The 21,672-nt window shown below is 42.4% G+C and overlaps 4 protein-coding genes across 9 annotated transcripts in view; 2 read left to right on the top strand and 2 right to left on the bottom strand.

Annotated features, from left to right (window-relative positions):
• The first annotated feature begins 1,266 nt into the window (after positions 1 to 1,266).
• On the top strand, positions 1,267 to 4,008 carry GstT1 (Glutathione S transferase T1). 2 transcript variants are annotated; one of them, XM_070284138.1, is made up of 5 exons: positions 1,267 to 1,285; positions 2,951 to 3,105; positions 3,183 to 3,285; positions 3,347 to 3,663; positions 3,724 to 4,008. In XM_070284138.1, the coding sequence occupies exons 2-5, from the start codon at positions 2,988 to 2,990 to the stop codon at positions 3,870 to 3,872; spliced, it is 687 nt and encodes a 228-aa protein (XP_070140239.1). In that variant the 5' UTR covers positions 1,267 to 1,285; positions 2,951 to 2,987; the 3' UTR covers positions 3,873 to 4,008. The 2 variants fall into 2 exon arrangements, with proteins under 2 accessions (XP_070140239.1, XP_017027048.1); XM_017171559.3 differs by lacking the exon at positions 1,267 to 1,285 and having other exon boundaries at positions 2,939 to 3,105.
• Positions 4,009 to 4,192: 184 nt separating this feature from the next.
• GstT2 (Glutathione S transferase T2) lies at positions 4,193 to 5,072 on the top strand. The gene is made up of 4 exons (XM_017171487.3): positions 4,193 to 4,329; positions 4,389 to 4,491; positions 4,548 to 4,864; positions 4,924 to 5,072. The coding sequence occupies exons 1-4, from the start codon at positions 4,212 to 4,214 to the stop codon at positions 5,070 to 5,072; spliced, it is 687 nt and encodes a 228-aa protein (XP_017026976.1). The 5' UTR covers positions 4,193 to 4,211.
• A 66-nt stretch (positions 5,073 to 5,138) lies between these two features.
• Positions 5,139 to 7,231, bottom strand: LOC108077947 (retinol-binding protein pinta). The gene is made up of 4 exons (XM_017171485.2): positions 7,080 to 7,231; positions 5,985 to 6,324; positions 5,554 to 5,926; positions 5,139 to 5,491 (listed from the first exon to the last, which is right to left on the bottom strand). Exons 2-4 carry the CDS (start codon positions 6,284 to 6,286, stop codon positions 5,237 to 5,239), a joined length of 930 nt encoding a protein of 309 aa, XP_017026974.1. The 5' UTR covers positions 6,287 to 6,324; positions 7,080 to 7,231; the 3' UTR covers positions 5,139 to 5,236.
• Positions 7,232 to 8,222: 991 nt separating this feature from the next.
• Mmp2 (Matrix metalloproteinase 2) overlaps positions 8,223 to 21,672 on the bottom strand; it is an 88,299-nt gene continuing 74,849 nt past the window's right edge. For 2 of the 5 annotated variants that reach the window (XM_070284761.1, XM_070284760.1), the window contains exons 5-9: positions 12,186 to 12,326; positions 11,532 to 11,671; positions 9,870 to 10,543; positions 9,664 to 9,805; positions 8,223 to 9,601 (exon numbers count right to left, since the gene is read on the bottom strand). In XM_070284761.1, coding sequence (XP_070140862.1) covers positions 9,069 to 9,601; positions 9,664 to 9,805; positions 9,870 to 10,543; positions 11,532 to 11,671; positions 12,186 to 12,326 — 1,630 coding nt within the window. In that variant the 3' untranslated portion in view covers positions 8,223 to 9,068. Of the gene's footprint in view, positions 9,602 to 9,663; positions 9,806 to 9,869; positions 10,544 to 11,531; positions 11,672 to 11,744; positions 11,990 to 12,185; positions 12,327 to 21,672 lie in introns of those variants that run through there. The other 3 variants (XM_017171925.3, XM_017171926.3, XM_070284762.1) reach the window with 2 other exon arrangements.

Below are 21,672 nucleotides of genomic sequence, written 5' to 3'. Positions count from 1 at the left end.
ATTTTCTACAGTTAATAAATCTGCATACTTCATTTAAAAATTTTGAAAATTCAATTTTTTATCAAAATCAAAAATTTTAATGATGTAACTAACCCCTTATAAAATTTTGGAAAAATGGCCAAAAATCGATTTCTTCCGGACATGTCTAGAAAGATTTCCCTGTTGATGCTGATCAAGAATATATATGGTTTATGGGGTCGAAAATGATTCCTTGATTTAGAAAAATATTATTTTGCATTTAAAAATCGGATTTTTTATATTAAAAAACTTCTTGATTTTCTTTAAACTAAAAATATCATAACTCGGCCAAAAGAGCATTAATTTTAAATCGGAAAACAGTTCTGTGCAAGATTTTCTACAGTTAATAAATCTGCATACTTCAATTAAAAAATTTGAAAATTTAATTTTTTATCGAAATCAAACATTTTAATGATGTAACCCCTTATAAAATTTTTCAAAAATGACCAAAAATTGGATTTCTTCCTGACATATCTAGAAAGATTCCCTTGTTGATGCTGATCAAGAATATATATACTTTATAGGGTCGGAAAGGTCTCCTTCACTGCGTTGCAAACTTCTGACTGAAATTATAATACCCTGCAAGGGTATAAAAATCAGTTAAAAAACCTAAATAGATCTTCGAGATATTGTCTTTTGACTCAAAAGTTTTGAGTTTATATAGTCTATTCTTCATATATGTGTATTTTTGTATATTTTCAAAAATATATGGTAAATATTAATAGATGTAAGTTCACAAGACGATATCTGTGGGACCAATAATAATTTTTACAAACTTTAAAAATAAAACGAATAGAAGTCACATTTGAGATCGGCGAATAAAAATTAATCAGCAAAGTGTATTCCGGTTCGTGGTTCTAAAAAGCTGTCGACTTTTGTAATTATCGACATATTAGGAAAATCAAAGCTTAAAAACACTACAACTAAGTCAAAAAAGCAGGAAGCATTGTTAAAATTTTTAAAATTATTTGGTGACATCGGAGTTTTTTTTTTTTCATTTCTACAATATATGCCTCATTTGTATTAACAAAGTATTTGGAAATATTGTAATGTTAAATCTATTAAAAATAAATTAAAATTACGTACATATTAAATTTTTATATATTTTGTAGTGTTTAAACAATTTGTCTTTCAATATTATCTTGTTAAGGTCCCCCCTAAAGCTCCGTAGAGTGTTGCAAAACGACAAAATTGAACTTTGGACTGATGGAAAGCTTTCTGTCACCTTCCCATCTGGACTGGCTATTATTATTTGTGTGTTTACCTACAGTGGCTCACAGCTTATTTCAACCAGACCCAATCAAAAACTTTAAATGCCTGTAAAACATAAACCAAAGGGTTTTTCCAAAAAATTTTAACACACAATGATAGATTTATGTTTAAACTTAATATTTGTTAACTTCATGTATTTTTATATATTTTTTTAATATTTCTTTTTAAATTAAGAACAAAAAAACAACGAAAAACAAGGCCACAGCTTATTTCAACCAAAAAGTTTGCAGTTTTGCTATACACTGTTACTTAAAAAAGTAGGGGTTCTAATTTTTTCTGTGCTTTGGTCAATCTATTCGGAGTTGGTTCAAGCTTATTCTTGGAAAATTTGGCAAGAATTTAGTGAGCGAAAATTCGGTAAGAAAAATGGGACCACGTACAACAATCGAACAGCGAGAACTCGTGATAAAACATTTTAAAAAATGGAAATTCGCGTAGGAAAATTGCCGAAATGGTTGGTCTAAGTGATTCCACTGCTCCGTAGTATCATATACCGTTTTGTCCGTGAGAATAGGGTGCACGATAAGGGAAGAACGGCGCCCAACAAAATTTTGAACCCAACAGACGAGCGCCATATAGTCCGGAAAATTCGGGAAAATCCCAAATTATCGGCACCGAAAATTGCAAGTGAGGTCGAGACCGAGTTGGGCAAGTCCTGCCACCCAGAAACAATTCGTCGTGTGCTCCGAGAGCATGACTATAATGGCAGAATAGCACGGAAGAAGCCGATCATTAGTGCCAAGAATATCAAGAGACGCTTAAATTTTGCAAAAGAGCACTTAGAAAAGGATTCTTCATTCTGGAATACAGTCATATTTGCGGAAGAGTCAACGTTCAATATATTTGGCTCAGATGGTGCATCCTATGTGTGGCGAAAGCCGAATACTGAGCTGCAAACAAATAATCTAAAAGCGACAGTTAAGCATGGCGGCGGAAGCGTTATGGTATGGGCCTGTATGTCGGCAGCAGGTGTTGGAAATCTCGAGTTTATTGATACCACAATGAAAAAAACTCAATATCTTGAGATTAAAAAAAAAATTGATCGAAAGCGCCGAGGGACTTGGTATTCGGGAAGATTTTCGTTTCTACCAAGACAACGATCCGAAACATAAGTCGGGCATTGTTCAGGCTTGGCTTTACTGGAACTGCCCGAACGTTATGCAGCCGCCTGCACAGTCGCCAGACATGAATGTGATTGAAAATGTGTGGGCAATTTTGGACACAAATATTCGAAAACGAAAGATTTCGAATAAATCGGACCTGAAAGAGGCGTTGACAGAGGAGTGGGCAAAAATAGCCCAAGAAACAACCCAAAAACTGGTGGATTCCATGCCAAAAAGGCTTAAAATGGTTATGGATAGCAAAGGTGGCCATACCAAATATTAAAAAAAATATTGGTAATCTTTAAGCATTAAAAATACATAGAAGTACCGACCTGGTTGAAATAAGCTGTGGCATTGTTTTTCGTTGTTTTTTGTTGTTAATTAAAAAAAAATATATAAAAAAATATATAAAAATACACGAAGTTAACAAATATTAAGTTTAAACATAAATCTATCATTGTGCGTTTAAATTTTTTCGAAAAACCCTTTGGTTTATGTTTTACAGGCATTTAAAGTTTTTGATTGGGTCTGGTTGAAATAAGCTGTGAGCCACTGTAGTTATACTTCGGCACAGCTGAATAGAAATTTGTCAAAATGTCAAAGGCAATTAAGTACTATTATGATTTCCTGTCGCAGCCCTCTCGCGCCCTGTGGATTGCCATGCAAATGAGCAAAACGCCTTTTGAAGATTGCCCCGTTGCGCTGAGAAAACGTAAGAACCAACAGAGCAACAACAAGTAGCACCAAAAGCCGGCTGATATAATATTTATTTTGTGTTCCATTTGCCAGAGGAGCAGTTGACCGACGAGTACAAGAAGATAAATCGCTTCCAGAAGGTGCCGGCCATCGTGGATGGTGACTTTCAGCTGGGCGAAAGTGTCTCCATAGTGCGGTAAGTAATCTTCTTGACTTCTAGATTACCAGAGCTCATAGTAAATCTCTTCTCTTTCCAGTTATCTCTCGGACAAAGGTGTGTTCAGCGAGCAGCTGTATCCCAAGTCACTGCAGGGCCGTGCCCGCGTGGATGAGTTCCTGGAGTGGCAGCATTTCAATGTTCGCTTCGTCTGCTCCTTGTTCTTCCGCCAAGTGTGGCTGCTGCCTGCCAAGGGCTTGGCTCCGGCCCCAAAACCAGAGGCTGTTCAGAAGCTAATCAAGGATGTGGAGGCCAATTTGGGTCTTGTGGAACGCATCTGGCTGGAGAAGGACTTTCTGATTGGGGACAAACTCACAGTGGCCGATATCTTTGGAGCCTCGGAAATCAACCAAATGAGTAGGATTTACTTTTAAGCTCTAAGAAGAATTGTTTTTGTATGTCTTTAATCCTTTTCAGAGCTCTGCCAATACAATGTGAATGAGAAGCAATTCCCCAAGGTAGCCAAGTGGCTGGAACGTGTCCGAGAGGCCACCAATCCTTACCATGATGAGGCCCATAGCTTCCTTTACAAGGTCTCCAAGCAGTCTGCAAAAGCAAAGATTTAAATAGGAAATAACAGCTTCAGTTTTTCTTTGCATTTATTATTCGTTTAAGACATCACTGTAACCAGTTTGTGCCTTTGTTGTGTTTATTGTCTTCTTTTACATGCCGGCATAGAAATATATTTAAATCTGGTCAAGACTTTACTTCGGTTTAAATTTGAATTTACCTCCTAGAGCGGGACAACTCTATACAATCTTTAGTCAGCCAGTGCTGCAAGCTGTCCGAATTGATCTTTGGACTGGAGGCACCTTCTTTGTTGTGGTTCCACTCAGCTGGGGGGGAATTACTTGATAGTCGCCGGTAGTTCGCGGAGGAACCACAACACAACACTTGACGTTGCCATGTCCAGGTCAATTAGGTTCTATTACGACTTGTTGTCACCTACCGCAAGGGGACTGTGGTTGGCTCTGAAATTGGGCAAAAAACCCATCGAGTATTGCCCCATTGCCCTCCGTAAATGTAAGTTAAACCAAAGAATTTTTATGTTTCCATGTCTAATAATTTAAAGTGTATTTCAGTTGAGCAACTTACCGATGAATACAAGAAGATCAATCGCTTTCAGAAGGTGCCAGCCATCGTGGATGGGGACTTTCACTTGGCGGAGACCATAGCCATCATACGGTAATTGCTCCGAAAATCGTTAATCAATGTTTTTAACTCGAACATTGCCCCTCTAGTTATCTCGCCGACAAAGGTCAGTTCGATGAAAAGCTGTACCCGAAGTCTATAGAGGCTCGGGCGCGGGTAGATGAGTTTCTGGAGTGGCAGCATCTCAATATACGACTGGCCTGCTCTATGTTCTTCCGCGATGCCTGGCTCTTTCCCATAAATGGTTTGGCACCCAAGCCCAAGCCGGAACAGATTAAGCAGCTGGTGGAGGGCGTGGAAAACAATTTGGGTCTGCTGGAGTTGCTGTTTCTGGAGAACGACTTCCTGGCAGGACCCAATCTAACGGTGGCTGATATCCTGGGCGCCTCGGAAATTAATCAATTGAGTGGGTTGTACAGGATTTTTAACTTTTCAAAGATGTTGATAATTTGATGATTTTTCCAGAGATCTGTCACTATTTTGTCGATGGGCAAAGGTTCCCTAAGGTAACCAAATGGTTGGAACGCGTTCGAGAGGCCACAAATCCCTTTCACGATGAGTCCTTGAAGTTTATCAATCACAAAGCCAAACAGGATAATGTGGCTAAATTGTGAAGAAGAGAAATATACACTTTCCGTATCTTAGCTGAAATGTAAATTCTTAAAAAAAAACCCTTTCGCTTGTTAGTTCCGTTTTGTGTTCATATTTGTACAATGTTAAAGATTAAAAATTACTACAAATTTCTAAAAAATATTATTAGTTAAAAAGTGTCTAGGGTCTAGTCAATGTCAAGTTTTCTGAAGGAGCCTTCGATGCCGAACAGGGACTCAGCGTTGACAGGCTGTCCCCGTCTCAGCTTCTCGTTGGTGCCATAGGACACTTCCTCCTCGAAGAAATCCTTGTACGATATGAGCTTTGTTCGCCATGTATTGACCACATCCTGGACGGTGCCGTTGCTGCCTCCATATTCAGCTGGCAGGCATTCCTTGGGCACGTACTTGTAGAGGCTCTCCAGTTTGGAGTGTATGTGGAACTATGAGGAGTGGTAAAAGAGTTCCCAGTTACAGTTACCCAAGGATCAAGGAAACTACTCACCCTCTTCCGAATCTTTTCACTCATCAGACTCTTGGCAATGGACATGAACTTCTCTGCACTGGAGGGGGCATTGACGAAATGGAAACCCTTGGGTCTGTAGGGATAGGCCTTATCTCCGAGAACCGCCAGTTTCTTGACCAGAACTGCATCGAACTGGAACAGGTGACCGGTGCCAATGCCCTTCATGTCGATGATCTCCACAAAGCCGGAGATCATGGCATTGTCATCCTCCCGTATCTGAATCTCACCCAGCATGGTGTTTACTTGTATTACCTCGGCAATGGAGTACTTCTTGGAGTCATATTGGCCATAGCGGGAGATGTGGATGCGGGGCCCATCTGGCTCCAAGGGCTGTGGCAATCGAAGGAGGCAACTGTAAAATTTTGGTAATTAATAAAGAATAACCAGAATCCTTAAGAGAACTTTCTTACCCCGTTTCCAGAATGCTCAGCTGCTTCTCGCCCACAAAACGGTTCTTGTACAGCTCTGGCACTGCTCCCCGCATGGCGTAAAAGTTATCCAGCTTGAGCTTGCTCTTCTCCAGACTGTATTTACAGCCTCGCAGGAAGGCCACCAGGAACTGGGCATCCTCTCGCGCCGTCAGATGCGGCTGCTTGGCAATCCAAGTGCGCAGCGTCTCGATATCCTCATCGATCCTCTCGGGCACCTCGCCCAGCTCATCGTGCGCCTTCTTGGCCAGCTCTGGGCTTAGGCTGCGAATGGTGTTCGACATGGCAACGCTTCTCTCCTTATCACCCAACTACCTGTTCGCTGCAAAGCATAGGTTTGATTTATTGAAATTTTTCCAGGTGCGATTAGTCAACCCCAGTGGTTGCTTTTGGCCCCGTTTCCGCCTAGTTATGACAGTAACTGGTGTCTCTCTGTGGCGTTGTGATTAGATAGCACCCACGCCATATGGCCAACGCCATCCATTCTTGGTTCGACAGATTCTTGGGCCATGTTTTCTCGATTAGATTAAACATGGTCCTACTTAAGCGGAGATCCAAATCTCTGTTGGATTCCCAGCTGGTCACCGTCATAGTAATAAACGATGAATAATTTAGCGGGTCTGCAATCTCAATTCAGGAACACTTAAACTTGAAGTCATTTAAAGATATAGTTAACGAGTTGGTTCTTGATTAGATTAACTACTAGGGGATCGGAGGTAAATCTCCATAATAAAAATTGAATAACAAATATGAATGCCTCAAGAACTGACTGACTTATCAAAGGGAGTCACCAGAAAGTCTGATAGATTGTTTCTCTCCCAGATTAGTGACTTGAACTTAAACATAAATTACTGCTGCTGCTGCGATTAGTCACGGTCTCAAGTGTTAAATGGCAATTAGCTTGGGGGCTCACGCACTATCTGGTATCAAGAACACATCGCCCTGACGAAAACCAAAGATACCGCTTATCAGCAGGGATCACCACCGTTTGGGTTTGGAATTCAAGTGCACGCAAACCAGATACCAGGTTGTCTTGCCCTGGTTTCCCGAACATTCGTTGTCGCGACCTCTACTCACAATTGTCTTTAATTTAATATTAGCCGCTCTATATACATATATGCATATAAATTTCTATATATTATATATGTGCGATATGTGCCGCCTCCTCGCGAAAATCGAGTGTTCAACCGTTGGCTTTGACTGTGGGCGCGCGACTGTCACCGCCTCGCCGCGAAATTGCCGATTTTGGGTCTGCTTCTGGGCACCACATGGAAGCCGGGTAAGGAGAACGGTGGAGAACGATGGATTGCTGGATCGGTGTGGACGTCACGGCTGCCTAGGTGACGCACTCCCTAATGGCAGTCGAAAACACAACAGTGAGAGAGCCGAGCCGAGTGAGAGATCTCACTGCCGGGTGTTACATTAAATTAACACCTTCTGTGTCGAATGGCTAATGCATGGTTCGTGATAAGATAGTCTGTAATCATTACAATTGCATTATGATCGGGGGATTTACATGGCTCTAGATAAGGCTCCCTCAAAGTTGACCCGACAGGAAGTGTCCATTCGAGTGGATATTCATATTCCATGTGTCGACGAGGAGTAACACGCAACACTTTCACCTCGCACGACACCCGGCATTGTTATCAGCAGAGATTTCCTTCCAACTTGTCTATATATATGACGATAACGATATTATCGTTTTGAACATGATACATTTGTTTATTTCTGTTTTTTATTTGGCCTCATTGGAACTCTGAAAACACGTTCATTTTCCTATCGGTGACGGCTCCCATTTACGATTCATTTTTAGCTCTGTCATCATGGATATGTGAAAATAAATCAGGGTTACGAGAACTCTATTCTATTCAGACTTTGTTCCTTCTTTGGGCTTCCCAAAGCTGTGATAGTAATGGCCTGATTTTGGGCTTACTCGTTATAGTGAGGTATAGATAAAGAATATCACAGGTGTTCATTAAAGCATATCATTACCTCACTGGTAAAACAAGTAGGAAGGTTACAAGTGAGTGATCGTTCAATTAAAATTGTTTTTTTTACTAGCCCGGCAATGTATTCAAGTGATAGATATGTCTATATCGACTCGCCTGGTGATCCTAGACTCAAAAATCCCTCCTTCTTCCAGTTAAGCACAGTACCCTTGCACCATTACAAATATAAACAACTCATTTTGTGACGAAAGTAATCGTTTTTTTTTATTTTATTTATCTGTAAAATTTTATTTCGATAAAAATGCATATCAAAAGATGGTTTACAGCTCGAGTATCTTAAGTAAATTAAACTAAAAAAAAAGCTAACCGAAATGTTTTGTTTTTCGCTTTTTGCTGGGTTGTTTTTCTTTCGTTTACAATCGCTCAGAATTTATGATAATATCACATTTACATATACATATATAAATAATTAGAAAGGTTCGTCAAAAACAAAATAATAAAGGAGGAGCAAACGGTTGGAACGCTCACAGCTAAGACACGGTTATGTTCGTCAATAAAAAGCAATACTATTACTTATTTATAAGGCAGTTGCGGTTCCGAATTTCATCGTGGAATTTCGGCAATTTCTGTATACTTAAGACATTATTTATTGCTACATTTATGCAGGCTAATAGTAATGGTATAAATCTGCTTTTATTTCTTATATATATATTTATATTGTTTATAGATCTGGTAAAACAGCCCTGCTATATGTCCAACAGACGGCGCCAGTATGCACAATTGGCAAGTGTCCATGAATAAATCGAGTCTTAGAGTCCTTCCTCGAGGGGACTCTCACTTAAATGTTGATTTATTTGGCCTTAAAAACTAAGAGAAGGCCGCTCGGTGTCGTCTTGGGGGCTATCAAGCGCCAGACTGTCACACAGTTGCGCTCTGCTATAAAGTTACTAAAAGATCTGCTCTGGTTATAAATAATATATCATTAAAATCCATAGCAGATCCTTTCTATTTCTTCTTAATCTATCGATTTTTTGTTATGTAAAATGAGGGATCCGAATGAGGCGAACCATGGCGCTTAAATGCTAAGGATTCCTAAGCCTAAACCCTTAATCCGATCTTAACTGCGCCAAAAGGTGACCGAGAAAAGGGTCAACCACAGCAGGAACAGACTGATTCCCTGCTCTCTGGTTGCCGCACTCCGTTCCGCTGAATCGTTCTCCCCGGAAACCAATGGCGCTGTCCAACGCTCCTCATCATCCACCTCGTTGGCACTTCGGGCACACTGCATCCACTTGCGGGAGGACAACTTTGCCCTGGCATGGGCCACCTTCATGAGGTCATCGTTGAATTCCCAGTAGCCCAGGTTCTTGAAGAAGTACGTCTTGCCGTCGCTGTACTGGAAGGCATCATCGATGTTATAGCCCACTCCCGACCAGATGCTCATGTCCCGCGGATAGTCCTGCTCCACCTGGCCGGTGTAGTCGTCAATGCGCCAGTAGAGAGTGCCGCTGGTCAAATAAGTCTGATTGTTGTGACCCCACACGAAAGAGGCATCGATGTGGTTGAGAGTGGGAGGCAGGCCCAGGCTGACCAAGGGCTTGGGGTAGCCAGGAGCCAGAGTCACCGAGTTGAACACATAATACTGACGACCTGGAAGAGGAAGAATACAAATTAAAATTTGTCTTGAAATCCTATTTCCTTTATAAGCTTACCTATAAAGAACACTATCTGCCGCTGTTTGTTTTCGTAGACCGCATCCACCTTGGTAAAGTTCTCGGGCAGAGCAGCCCAGTGTCTTCGGGTCTCTGTGGGATAGCCACGATACAGGCCGTTTGCTCCAATGCGCCAAAGGAACTGCAAAGAGTTTGAAAGGTTCTAGCTGAGCTCTCCAGGGATATATCCTTAAATTTGTACTTACGGGTCCCCGGAAGATGAACAGTTCCCCGCGGATCATGGAAATGGCATCGTAGTAGGTCATGCAGCTGTCTGGCTTGGGTTTCCGCGGCTTGTGGTGGCTGCCCTGGGATCGGTGTCCACCGTTTGGATACGGCCTGGCAGTGGGTCTCACCGTGGTCGTGGTGGTTAGGCGCTCTCGGCTCTTGTTACGCTCTCGTTCACGCTGCTCTCGCTCCAGCTGCACCTGCCTCTGTCGGTTCTGGCGCTCCCTTTCCCTCTCCCACTCCAGCCTGCGCTGCCTCTCCCGCTGACGCTGGTCCTGCTCCGCTCGCTCTTGTTCAGCTCGCTCCTGTTCCGCTCGTCTTCGAGCGGCCTGTTCTCGCTCTCGCCTTAGGTCCCTTTCCCGCTCCCTGTTGGGATCCCGGCTGGGATTGAAGCCGGGCTTGTAGCTTAGGGTTCGCATAGTGGTGGTCGTTGTGGTGGTGGTGGTGTGCGTAGGTGGTGGCTTGTAGGGGCCCCAGGTCTTCTCCTTGGAGCCGTAAAGCTCCTGGATGCCGTTGCGATCGTCATCGGGCAGCTTGTTGTCCACCTCGTTGCTCTGGTACCATGGGAACATGACCGCATTCGAGTCCGAGGAGTGGCCTAGTCCCAGCGAGTGACCCAGTTCGTGCAAAGCCACGTTCAGAAAATTGGTTCCTGCAACAAGAATGACACACGGAATGCAACATAAATACACACGCTGACTACGTTAATGGCCGGCAGGCACAGGGGGGGTTAACCTAAGAAGGGGTCGGTCGGGTTCCGTTTCTCCGACTCCGTGGAGACGTCGTCGCCTTGACGACTTTGTAAGTGGCATAAAAATGGCGACGCTTGCAACATTTTAAAATGGCTGCCAACGTCACGCGTCATGCTGACAATTTTTTATTGGTATTAAAAACCATTAAAAATGCCGAAGCACAGTGTCGGGAGGTCTAAGGATGGGGGGGGGGGGGGGGCTTCTGCGTCCGCTGACGATTTATTGTGCTAAATTACAAAACGCAACCGGCAAGCGGCATTCTGCAGGCGACGCGACGCCATGGAGGAGACTCCACCATCATCACCCTGGTCGGGGTCGCCGCAACGTATGCAGCCTTTATTGATTTTACATGTGTGTGGTTTCGGTTTCACACATTTCCCAGCACTCGTAAAAAAATTTAGGCAACTTGCAAAAACCATAAGCTTCATTGGATTTCTTTTGAAAACTTTATGAAACCTTTTTTCTAAGTCCCAGACTTTGTTGAACATGTTTTTCATGTGATTCTTTTGATGCTTTCTATGCTACTTTTTATGCAATATCGAAGAAAGTTATATCTTGGATGTTTTATTAAAAGTTTAAGGCTAAAAGGAAACAATTGGTTTTCATAAGGTTCAATTTTGTGGTAATTTGTAGCATAGAATTGAAAATAATACAAAAGTTCAAGAGAAAAATAAATAAATAAATTTGTTGTACTTTAAATCAATAAATAAATAACTATAATTAAAGGACCATTGTTATTTTTTTCGAGTATATACCACCACACCCAAAAAATGCCGCAGACCAGACTGTGCCGCCGCGGTACATTATTATGGCAATCTAATGCAATTAATTCACGTCATTCAGCTGTGCGCCATGTGCAACTGAGTTGATGTACCGTACTCTACTCACCGCGGCTTTCGTCCGGATTGTAGTTCCAGGTCTCGTCCGCATCGAAGTGGGCATCGCCGCCGCGCCCGTCGCCGGGATAGAAGGCGTGGGCCAGCACCTGGCCGGGTCCATCGAATTTATAGCCATCGCCGTGCTGGAGCCTGCAAAGAGAGCAGAGCAAGGAGTACGGATTACATAGGGGATTAAGGAGGGACAGAGCTCGCTCATATTCACAGCTTATCTAAGACCAAGCAGCTGGCGCGCATAAACTCTTTGATTCGTCGTCGGTGGGATGTCCATCGACTTTGTCATCGGCATTTTATCATCGCCGTCGTTGCACGGTTTAATACTTGGCTTATTTATCGTTCGCCTCCGGGTTTTAAGTGCAATTTTATGTGCGTTTGTTTATGGCCGTAAAGCGCGTCATTTTTTATGATCTCTTCCACCCGGAAAGCTCCTCGTGTTTTCCCATTATCCTGGGACACACGAAATTCAGTGCACCGCAAAAAAAAATATAACACAAAATGGAAATGGCAATTAAAGCTTGAAAAACATGGATGCTTATCGATTTTAAATCGAATTTTTAACGATTTTATTTGAAAACTATTTTCCAGCTTTAAATCCTAAGGCAAATCGTTTTTCAGAAGAAACTCCTTCACTTCCAGGTTTACTTACCTTGCAAACAGAATCTGGATATCCGCCTGGTCGCTGTACACCTCGCGGAACGTGAGCTTCGAGTTGCTTTCCCAAACATTGAGGGCCCTTTGCACCATCATACGGACCTTGGAGGCATCCGGCATCGTCTGGTTGACCAGGCTGCAAAATATAAGCAGAGAAATAAGGATATCAACATGCTAAGATATTCCACTTTGCAAGGGAGTTGGGTTTCCCCTTGCATAATTTCGAGCTCCAGCGAAAGTTTCCTACATGCAAGTGTAGGCCTTGTATATCTTTCGCTTATCTCGGAATATATTTTGTTAACCGCTAATATGGTGGCCAGTGCCAACGAAGACAACACCCTCAACTTTCACTTTGTCATGCTAAAAGTTTACCCCTCTCCCCAGGACGCTTAAAGACGAAGGCGAGTCTGGGGCCCCGGACTTTGGTGGTTTTCACTTAGTTTAGTATTTTGTAAATTTTGAGCAAAGTTTGCAAACACACACAGCAAACATTCACACAGTGTACAGGTACTGGGTCCTCGGGTCACAACCGCAGAGGGTTTTGGGTTTGGGGACAACGACAACTCTCCTTGATTTCCGTCAGCAAAGTTTGCACTTCCCCGGAAAAGCTGAAACTGAGACCAAGTCGAAGCGCTGTGTGTGTGTGTCTCTACATTTTATGCAAATTAGTTATGTTTCTTTTATGCCGGACCCGTCTGCTGTTGTTAACTAACGCAGGAAAAAAAAATAGAGCAGGCCCCGAAAGTTGAGCCTTTTCTTTGCGGTTAACAGAGGACCTTGCCTTGTCTCTTTTGGCATATGCCTTGTGTCTTTTATCTACCAATTTCCCTTGTCTATTTTTTCCATCCTTTCACCAGGACTCTCTCGGGGAGGTAGGCTCTTCAATATGCATTGAGGCATTTAACCACTTGCAACCGGGCTGATCGCTTCACTTAAATGGCTTCGGCTTGGCTTTCTTTTTTTCCTTCTCCTCCACTAACTGCTTCGTTTCCAATTACTTCTTTCGAGCCATTGAGCCCGGGGCATTGAAGGAGGAGCCAAGAGATACCTCAATTTCGCAGCTAATAAGCCAAACAACCAGATTTATCTTAGCCTCAAACCCAGACTAATTGACTTTCCCTTGATTTACCAATGTTCTAGGGAAATAAGGAGGTTTCTCTTTATAGTTTTCCAGACATAGTGTTACCCTAAGCCAAGTTTATATTCCATTTCGAGGGAATCAAAGGACTCAGCACAGTTTAGCTGCCATTCAGAACTCAAAGAAGCGGCTTACTTAGATGCGCACACATCCGGCCCTAATGTCCTTGGGGCTCACGTACTGTCAACTGTCGCATGCCTCTTGACCTGCCCGAGACCTCTCTCTCTCTCTCTCTCTCTCTGTCTATTTGACTCCTCTCGATCTCCTTGGCCTGGTCCTGAACTGAATCACCGTGTCGCAGTTCATTTCCATTGGACTCGACAAAAACGTGCTCAATTGCAACGCCATTTGTTTGCTCGGCCGTTGATCCATCCAGAGGCCCAAGTCTCTGGGATTGGGTTTGGGATTCGGATCCCAAACTGCACAACTGCCCGGGCCGTTTGTCGTTTGCTATTTGCGCAGAGCTTGTTGCTTGCTGCTTGCCAGGGTAAATTAACTCAAGCGCCAGGCAGGCATCCAATCCCTTGCCCCTCCAAAAACAGTCTAATCCCCTCCGGTTTGTTGGTAGACTCCACTGGCTACCCTTTGTCGTGCTAATTTCGTTGCTGCTGTCTTTGGATTTAAATGCAAACCGCTGCAGTGCATCCGGTCACGTAGCCATTTGCAGTTTGCCAGTGCAGTAGGAGCAGGAGTAGCACCACTAGGAGCATGGAAAGCAGCACCTCCGCTGACGGAGCTTGACCTCTGTTTGTCTTTGCCATGTCACTTTGTGTGCCGAGCATTTAAATTATTATGAACCCGACAGGCAGTAGCTCTCCGCCTCTCCACTTTTCGGCAGAAGGACGGGGTGCATGGTACAGCGGAACGTGCACTATGGGTGAGGGTATAGTAACGGGAATGGGAATGGAAACGAAAACCCTGGGCCGTCTGGGGAAACGTGTGCTTCGGCCAATTTGTTGCCTTACACGTAAAACAAACTGAACAATTAGCCAAATGGATGGAGCTCCATAGAGAACCCTCCTATATATGGCCGGTGAATAACAAAAGGGGAATCATTTGGCCAAGTTGCCCCGGCAGTCGAGTTGAGTCCTTTGTTATGGCCAGTTTTTGGTCTGTAGGAAAAATGCTTTCATACTTCGAGAAAATTATTTTTGACCCGGAAATCTTTCACGTATAGAAAGCACGCATAGGAAGCTATCTTTGATTAAAAGGGTAATCAACGGAGGAATTAGGGATACCAGAAGATGTTATATCACACAATGAACTGGCATGTTTATGTGTATATAAATCAGGAGGATGTATTATATAAAGTTATAATTTTCAAGTTTGTTCATAAGGGAATTCAGTTTAGTTTTCTATTAAAAATATTGATAAGTATAAATTTATTTCTCCTTTATATATTAATTTAAATCATAAATTATTGCTTATTTTTTAGAGAATCCTTCTTGAACACATATATTTTTATATATCCTCTTCTTGCTGTCAGTTTTGTCTTGTGTTCAATTCACATTTGGTGGCATGTCGCCCATTATGCCAACCTGTGACAACCAGAGTCGGGCAGGTAAGGCCGCAATCTATCAGCCGGCACACACACATCCATGCGAATTTTTGATTAAAATTGCACCAGGATGGGACATCTCGTTTACCTGTTATCCTCGACCTGATACCGACGACCGTCTGCGCTGTCTCTGTCAATGGCAATTGATTGAATTGAGCACATCGAGCCATGAAATGTTTGTCCGCAGGCCAACAACTAAATCACCGTCGGCAGTTCTGGCGAGGAGCTTTGCATGCTCAGTGCTCCTTCGGCGGAGTTGTCACCAAGTCATGGCCACAACGGAAGGAAGAGGAACACTAGCAGGAGCAGAAGCAGAAGCAGGCTAAGGAGGCCGGTCAGGTGGCATGGGGCATGGCCGGAATGAAGATGCCGTCGTAATGGAAAACGCCGGAGGCTCAGACGCGGGGACGCCAAGCGTAGTGAAGTGGCATTGAATTTTGCAATTTCTCCTCAATCGCATAGATTTTTCTTCCACTCTGAGAGAGAGACAGAGGGAGAGAGACAATTTCGTGCACATTTTACTCGAGTTTTCCTGCCATCAACTTCCGCCGAAAGTTTTCCCAGCAAGCGCGGCATTTTCGCTGGATTTTTTTTTGTATGTTAGATTTCTCCTTTTGTTGTCAGACAGCTATCGAAAAAGTTTCGCCATGTTTGTGCTGCTGCTGCTGGTGCAGCTAACGAAATGAGTTTATTTTTTGCTTAATTTCGCACAAATTAAAACCGTCGCAGAGTAAAAAATGTTTTCATTCGGCAATTTTTCCTTGTCGTCGCAGGGAAAACTTTGCCCGAGCTGGAACACTCACATCTACACATACACATACTTGTATGGTATGTTATAAGCCCTGGCCATAAAGTATCTAATGTATGGAGAGAGAGAGTAGATTTTGAGTCAATAACATAAGTCGTGTGTTTGCCAGCGTTTTCATAAATATCAAGGGGGCTCAGCTGGACGTAGCTCGACACTTGGCTGGAAAAGTGCTGCCAGGCAGCTAGAGAGTTTCCCCTTGGTTTTTTTTTCTGGTAGTGAAAAGTGTGGGAGTAAACTGTCTCATAAATGTCAGGCTCAAGTTTGTTTATTTTGGATATTACAGCCAAAGACCTGAGAGAGCCACTGGTTAATTTAATGTCTGGCCAGAGGCCTAGTTTATCTCACTTTAAAACAGATCTTACACTTGGAAAGTCTAAAGAAAATCTACTTTAATTGTAGCTTAAGATTTTATAATAAAAATATAAAGATAATAATTTATTTCTTATATTCTTGTCGGGTATTTTTGAATATATATTAAACTTTAGGATATTATCGATATTCTATTTAGTGCGGTTAATTTACCCAAAGTACGATATGATAGTACTTTCCCATACGATATTCATTCTCAGTTAAAACACAGAAGATATTTTTCTTCCTGTGCCGCCCTAAAGCTTTCCTTGTGGCCTTAAAGGATAAGTGTTTTCCGCTCAAAGTGAGCTCAGATTTCGTGGGTAGCCTTAACACACGTCTCACCTGTTCACCTGCTCGGGTCGAATGAAAATCTGAACCGAAAAGCCAGCCCGCTCCCATCATAAGCCTCCCGGCGGCCCATCGACAAACATAATTACGCTTAACCGTCTGCTCAACATTAAAAATGTAAGCCCTGGCGTGCGTGTGTGTTTTGGGTTAAAAAAGGGTTTGACGCAGGACACAGTAAGCAGGACGAAGTGGAAAACTCAATAAAATAGCTTAAAAGCAGGACAAGCCCCTGCTAAAGTCTTAAAATAATAGCCGCACAGACTGTCCGGCAGGATTTTATGGTATATATAGTGGCCATCCTACTGCCTTTTGGCCACAAAAACCGACATGGACAGGGGGGGAAAACAAATGACTTTGCATCTCGGTTGTGTGTGTGTGTGTGTTGTCATAACAAATTTAATTAATAAATAATCGCAATTTAGCCACAAGAGTAATAACGAAAAAAGTACGAGAGTAATAAATGAAAATTTGCCATTAGCCAAGGAGAAACAGAGATGTGGGAAATTGACAGAGCTTGCGACATATTCCATAGAAACTGACTCAAGTCTCAAGTGTTTAAAATTGCAAATGTTATTTTCACATAGAGACAGAGAGAGCTGGCAGAGCGACACATGCGGGATGCCACATGCCCCCAAAAGGTAAATATTTGCCACAAGAAGCTGCCCCAAGAATGCCATCCATGCCATGCCAAGCCATGCCATCATCCGTAGTACCCTTGGCTTTTTCCCCCAGGGAACAAGGAATGAAGGAATCGGAAGCAGCATAGGAAGGAGGAGGAGGAGGAGCAATAGCCAGAGTTCCTGGGTTGGCCAATATCAAACAGCAAGGCGTTCCCCGGCGAATGCCATATGCGCTTATGAATTTATTACCAAAAATGATTCTTGCCATTAAGCATTATTAAATTGACATTGCCTGGCGGCATAACAACCATTCCGATGTTTTCCTTATTTTAGAAATTAATTTAAGGCCTTAAGCTTGAATTGTTGTTGTTGAATTCACTTCAAATGTGAAAAGTAGCTACAATAATTAGTAATTAAATTCTTAATATTTTATTCACTTTAATTTAATGAACCTAAGAAACTAATCAGTAAATAATTTATATTAAATCTAAAACTCTCATTAATTTCCTTCAATTATCACTTATTTTTCCATTTGTTGCACAGTTAGTTTCGTGGATACTCTGTCCTGCTATCGCTCACTCAAGGAGGTTGTGATGGATACCATATCGAAATAACATCACACCCAGGTTGAGTGAGTCAAAGCAAGACAAAATGCGGCTAACTCTGTTCCGGTTTCACTTTGGCCTAAAACTCCCCCCAGACAGCGGAGACTTTTGCCACTTCATTTGGCAAAACTTTATGCCAGGATTCAACAGGATTCCCAGGGCTTAAATGCAGGGCAGTAAAAATAACACTAACACTCAGCAACAGTTTCAAGTCCCAATCCTCAAAAAAACAAAAAGGATAATAAAACAAAAGGGGCAGAAAAGGGACCACTTTACGCATGACTTTTGGCAAACAAATTGCATGTTTTATACATTTTTTGATTTGTAAGTTGGGTCCGTTTCCGTCCGAATCTGAATCCTGACTCTGCTCCGAAATGGGACCAGGGCAGGCTACCTAATTGAGTGGCAGGCGCATGTTTTATTTATGAAAGGCAGGAAAAACACACATAAAAAGCTGACATGGCAGTTCGCTGCTTAAATTAAGAATCACCATTAATTTGACACTTGATTGAATTGAGATTTTTAAATGCTTCCCACAGTCGAAGGAGAAACCCCCTGAAAGGGAAAAGGAAAATCCAGCAAAACCCGTGGGCGATTTGCAAGTGTTAACAATGGAGTAGCAGCACATTCCTCCTGATAAATGTGTCTGCGGAATAGTGAATCCTTGGACAGCACACATACAATAAGTATACGCAATAAATCATAAAATAAATCGCTTACATTCATCGCTGTCGGTGGCACAATACTTCATTCACTTCAAGCCATATTCCTGTTCTGCTTTTCCTTCTCTCCTTTTTATTTCGCTCTGCTTGAGGATGCGTCTAACAAGCTGTCACAAAAACCCCCTACATCTATATATACACAAAGAGAAAAAAAGTAGGGGGGAAATCTATACAAAACCATTTGACAGGCAAAGGCGCACCGCACATCGTGGCAAAGTAAGCAGTCAGGCCAAATGATGCGCAACGTTATCTAAAACTTCGACAAATGTGGGTGGTATAGCTACCTGGATCCGGGTGCCGCGGCTCCAAGGATGCGCGCTTGTCACACGCTTTTCAATCAAATTCAAATTTACTCGGCACACAAACGCAGAAAATTCAACTGTGAAAATTTAACACATTACCAAAGGAGCAAGGAGCGGGCAACCACGAAAAGTGTAGCATACAAATTGGGGCCACGGAAAGGGAATATCTAAAGGATGTGCGGTGAGCCGAAATAGAGAGCGGAGAGGGGTGAGGAACACAAGAAAGGCACAAAGTGAACTGCGGTTAATGCATATTTAATATGCAATCTGTGTGAGCGATGACACAGTGGCAAATGTATAAATGAATTTGCATAAATTAAGCCATCAATACCAGCAATTAAAATGTCTTAATAAATTGGACAACATAAAGGTGTTTCAAATGTTAAGTAAATAAGAAATCAAAAGGCTAATAAGCCACAAGAATCTGACACTCAAAAGTTGAAATAGTTATGAATAAATAAAGATTAAACTGCTGCTCAAAAAGGAATATTAAATACTACTAAAAAACTCCCTTGTATTTGTTTGATTTAAATTAGTTTTCCATTTAATAAATGCATAAACTGTAAAGCTCAGAGAATTTCACCAACATAGTTGTCTCTCTTATTTCTATTTGTTACTAATTTGTTTTTATGCTTTAGCAAAGTTCTACTTTTGACTGCAAATATTTGCCACAACTCATTAGAAAGTTTGTGATATTTCATTATTACTGCAACTGGCTCTTCTCTGGCTATCCTTTCGTGGGCGAAAACTCTCAACAAGTGAGCCACATAATTACGTTATTACAGCTCCCCAGAAATATCCGGAATATATCATGTGTCGCATAACTTTGCCAGAGTGTCGGAAACTCTAACCGAACGAACAAACAGTTGCTAAATATTTAAAGAGCTGCGGAGGAGCCGCAGGGATAGAAGGAGAGAGAGATTCCATCAGTGGCGACCTGGTTTTGCTTTTTGGACATTTTTAAGCGAGCTTTGTCGGCTTTGCTTTTGGTCGCGAACAAACTTTTCGACGGTATTTACACGGGCGACTGCGACTCATTGGGCGCTTACTGCTTTGCGGTGTTTAATCTACTTTGCTTATGCTGCAGCTTCCTCGCTTTTCCCGGGAAAAGCCCGATGGCCTTAAATACCCCATCATCCGCCACAGCTGTGTGTTGTACATGTGTGTTTATCCCGATTTTGTGCGCCCCTCTCACTCCGTGTGTGTGTGTGTGTTTGGTGTCCTCTGTATCCTGTGTAAAAAACAGCTTAAGCTGCGTTTCACTGACTTTGAATTTTTTATGCGCTAAGTCGACCCCGGCAAGCGGTCTCCTCCGGTTCACAGGCGGGCTAAGCTGCTTTCTGCGCTTTTCTGGTTAACTGCATGCCGAACTCATGTCCTCGCTTTGCCCCCAAAAATGGCACTGCAAAAAATGATGGCTAACTCTGGGGTAAGGTTTTTCAATTCGGTAAAAATGAAACTATAATCCGGAATTTTTAAATCGAAGGTTTCCGAAAAATCATAATATTAATATTATAAAAATAAAGTAAGAAAACTCTATAGATAATAATCGATATAAAAAAGAAAGATATTGATAATAAATCGAAATAATTTGTAATATATATAATAAAGAGCTAGATCGCCTTGCCTGGTGATGATTATCCAAACTTTAGGAACTGGGTTTAGATGTGTCGTTTACTTATGCCTGTAATACCCTCTATTAATTACTAAGTAATCGTTTTAAATAATATAAATCTTGTAATGTTCCCTTCTTTTCTTTCAGTGCATTGCCCCACTTGTACTGCCTTGTTTGTTCTCTCTTGGAGTTTGCTCAAATTGAATTGCACATTTGAGCGCATTCACCTAAATGCAAATCGGATAATGGAGGTTACCTTTTCCTGCCAGGGCGTCGACACTGCACTAAATTGTTTGGCATTACGAGAGCTTTGCTCTCCCTCCCTGGCCACTCCCAAACTAAAGCTCAAGTTAGAGCTGGAGGGGATGAGACCCACCCAATACCCGCTAGGAATTCACACCCATGGCTATCATAACAGCTGCAGATGCAACTGGCCATAACGCTTGCCATTATCGAAGCGTTTTGCATACTGGGATACGAGTCAATTGACGGAGCTGGAGCTAGAGCTGTGTGGCCCCAAGGTAAAGTCAAAGTCATGGGATAAAGGAGCGGCTCCTCAGTGGGTGATAGGGTGTCAGTGTGTGTGTGTGTGCAGGGAGCCAGGGAAGATAAAGACATATTGTAAACATTAAACAGCTATCAGGCGGATACGTTCGACTTTATTGATTCCCAGCTACCCCTCCGGTTTCTGCCACTCCTGCGTTTCCCATTGTATTATTTTTGGGGGGGAGTGGAGCGAAGGTGTCGGGAGAAGTACGTACTTTGATTTTACAACCCGTCGTCGTCGTCGTCGGGTCGAAGTGTCTAAGAGAGCTCAACTCACCTGCAAAGAAACCAGAGAAAGAAATTGAAATTTTAGTCAATTGTATATGGCAGAAACACTCCCCTTTCTCTCTTATATATACTCAGTACATTTGTATACATCCCCACATACCATATACTGTATGCTATATACCACCGATATTTATGTTTATTCTGCTGACAACGTAAGCTCGCGAAAAAGTAAAAGAAAACGAAAACGGTTGCTGTGACAACTATTGACTGACTCTGTCTTCGGAGGTGTGTTTCCATTTCCTTTCGACTTTTTTCCATATATACTCTTCCATCATACATATGTACATATATATCCTGGACGGGTCGCTCACATATCGATTACCGCCGGGTGACGTCGGCCAAAAAACAAAACAATTTGTCAAACAAATGTGCCAAAAGTTGATGCCAGCCAATGGGTAACTTATGGCAAGCAAACAAATAAACCAAACAAACGGGGAAGAAGAGCAAACAAGAGCGGTGAGGGCAAACAAATAACGAAGTACAGTCGAGAATCCTTAATGCAATGACGTAAGATGACTTACGTAAGCCATGGTAAAAGATGGCCAATATTTTCACCTAACAGGTTCAAGGGTTTCTTCATT

Source organism: Drosophila kikkawai, chromosome 2R, assembly GCF_030179895.1.
Source record: "Drosophila kikkawai strain 14028-0561.14 chromosome 2R, DkikHiC1v2, whole genome shotgun sequence".
NCBI classification, from domain to species: Eukaryota; Metazoa; Arthropoda; class Insecta; order Diptera; family Drosophilidae; genus Drosophila; species Drosophila kikkawai.
Note: the sequence above shows the minus strand (reverse complement) of the source record. Positions and strands in the feature narration are given on the sequence as shown.

Coding starts and splice junctions, on each gene's coding strand:
- GstT1 (XM_070284138.1), top strand. CDS start 2,988: ATGTCAAAGGCAATTAAGTACTATTATGATTTCCTGTCGCAGCCCTCT. Junction 3,286..3,346: donor GAAAGTGTCTCCATAGTGCG/GTAAGTAATCTT, acceptor TTCTCTTTCCAG/TTATCTCTCGGACAAAGGTG. Junction 3,664..3,723: donor CTCGGAAATCAACCAAATGA/GTAGGATTTACT, acceptor AATCCTTTTCAG/AGCTCTGCCAATACAATGTG.
- LOC108077947 (XM_017171485.2), bottom strand. CDS start 6,286: ATGTCGAACACCATTCGCAGCCTAAGCCCAGAGCTGGCCAAGAAGGCG. Junction 5,927..5,984: donor CTGAGCATTCTGGAAACGGG/GTAAGAAAGTTC, acceptor AAAATTTTACAG/TTGCCTCCTTCGATTGCCAC. Junction 5,492..5,553: donor GTGAAAAGATTCGGAAGAGG/GTGAGTAGTTTC, acceptor CACTCCTCATAG/TTCCACATACACTCCAAACT.
- GstT2 (XM_017171487.3), top strand. CDS start 4,212: ATGTCCAGGTCAATTAGGTTCTATTACGACTTGTTGTCACCTACCGCA. Junction 4,330..4,388: donor CCCCATTGCCCTCCGTAAAT/GTAAGTTAAACC, acceptor AGTGTATTTCAG/TTGAGCAACTTACCGATGAA. Junction 4,492..4,547: donor GAGACCATAGCCATCATACG/GTAATTGCTCCG, acceptor TTGCCCCTCTAG/TTATCTCGCCGACAAAGGTC.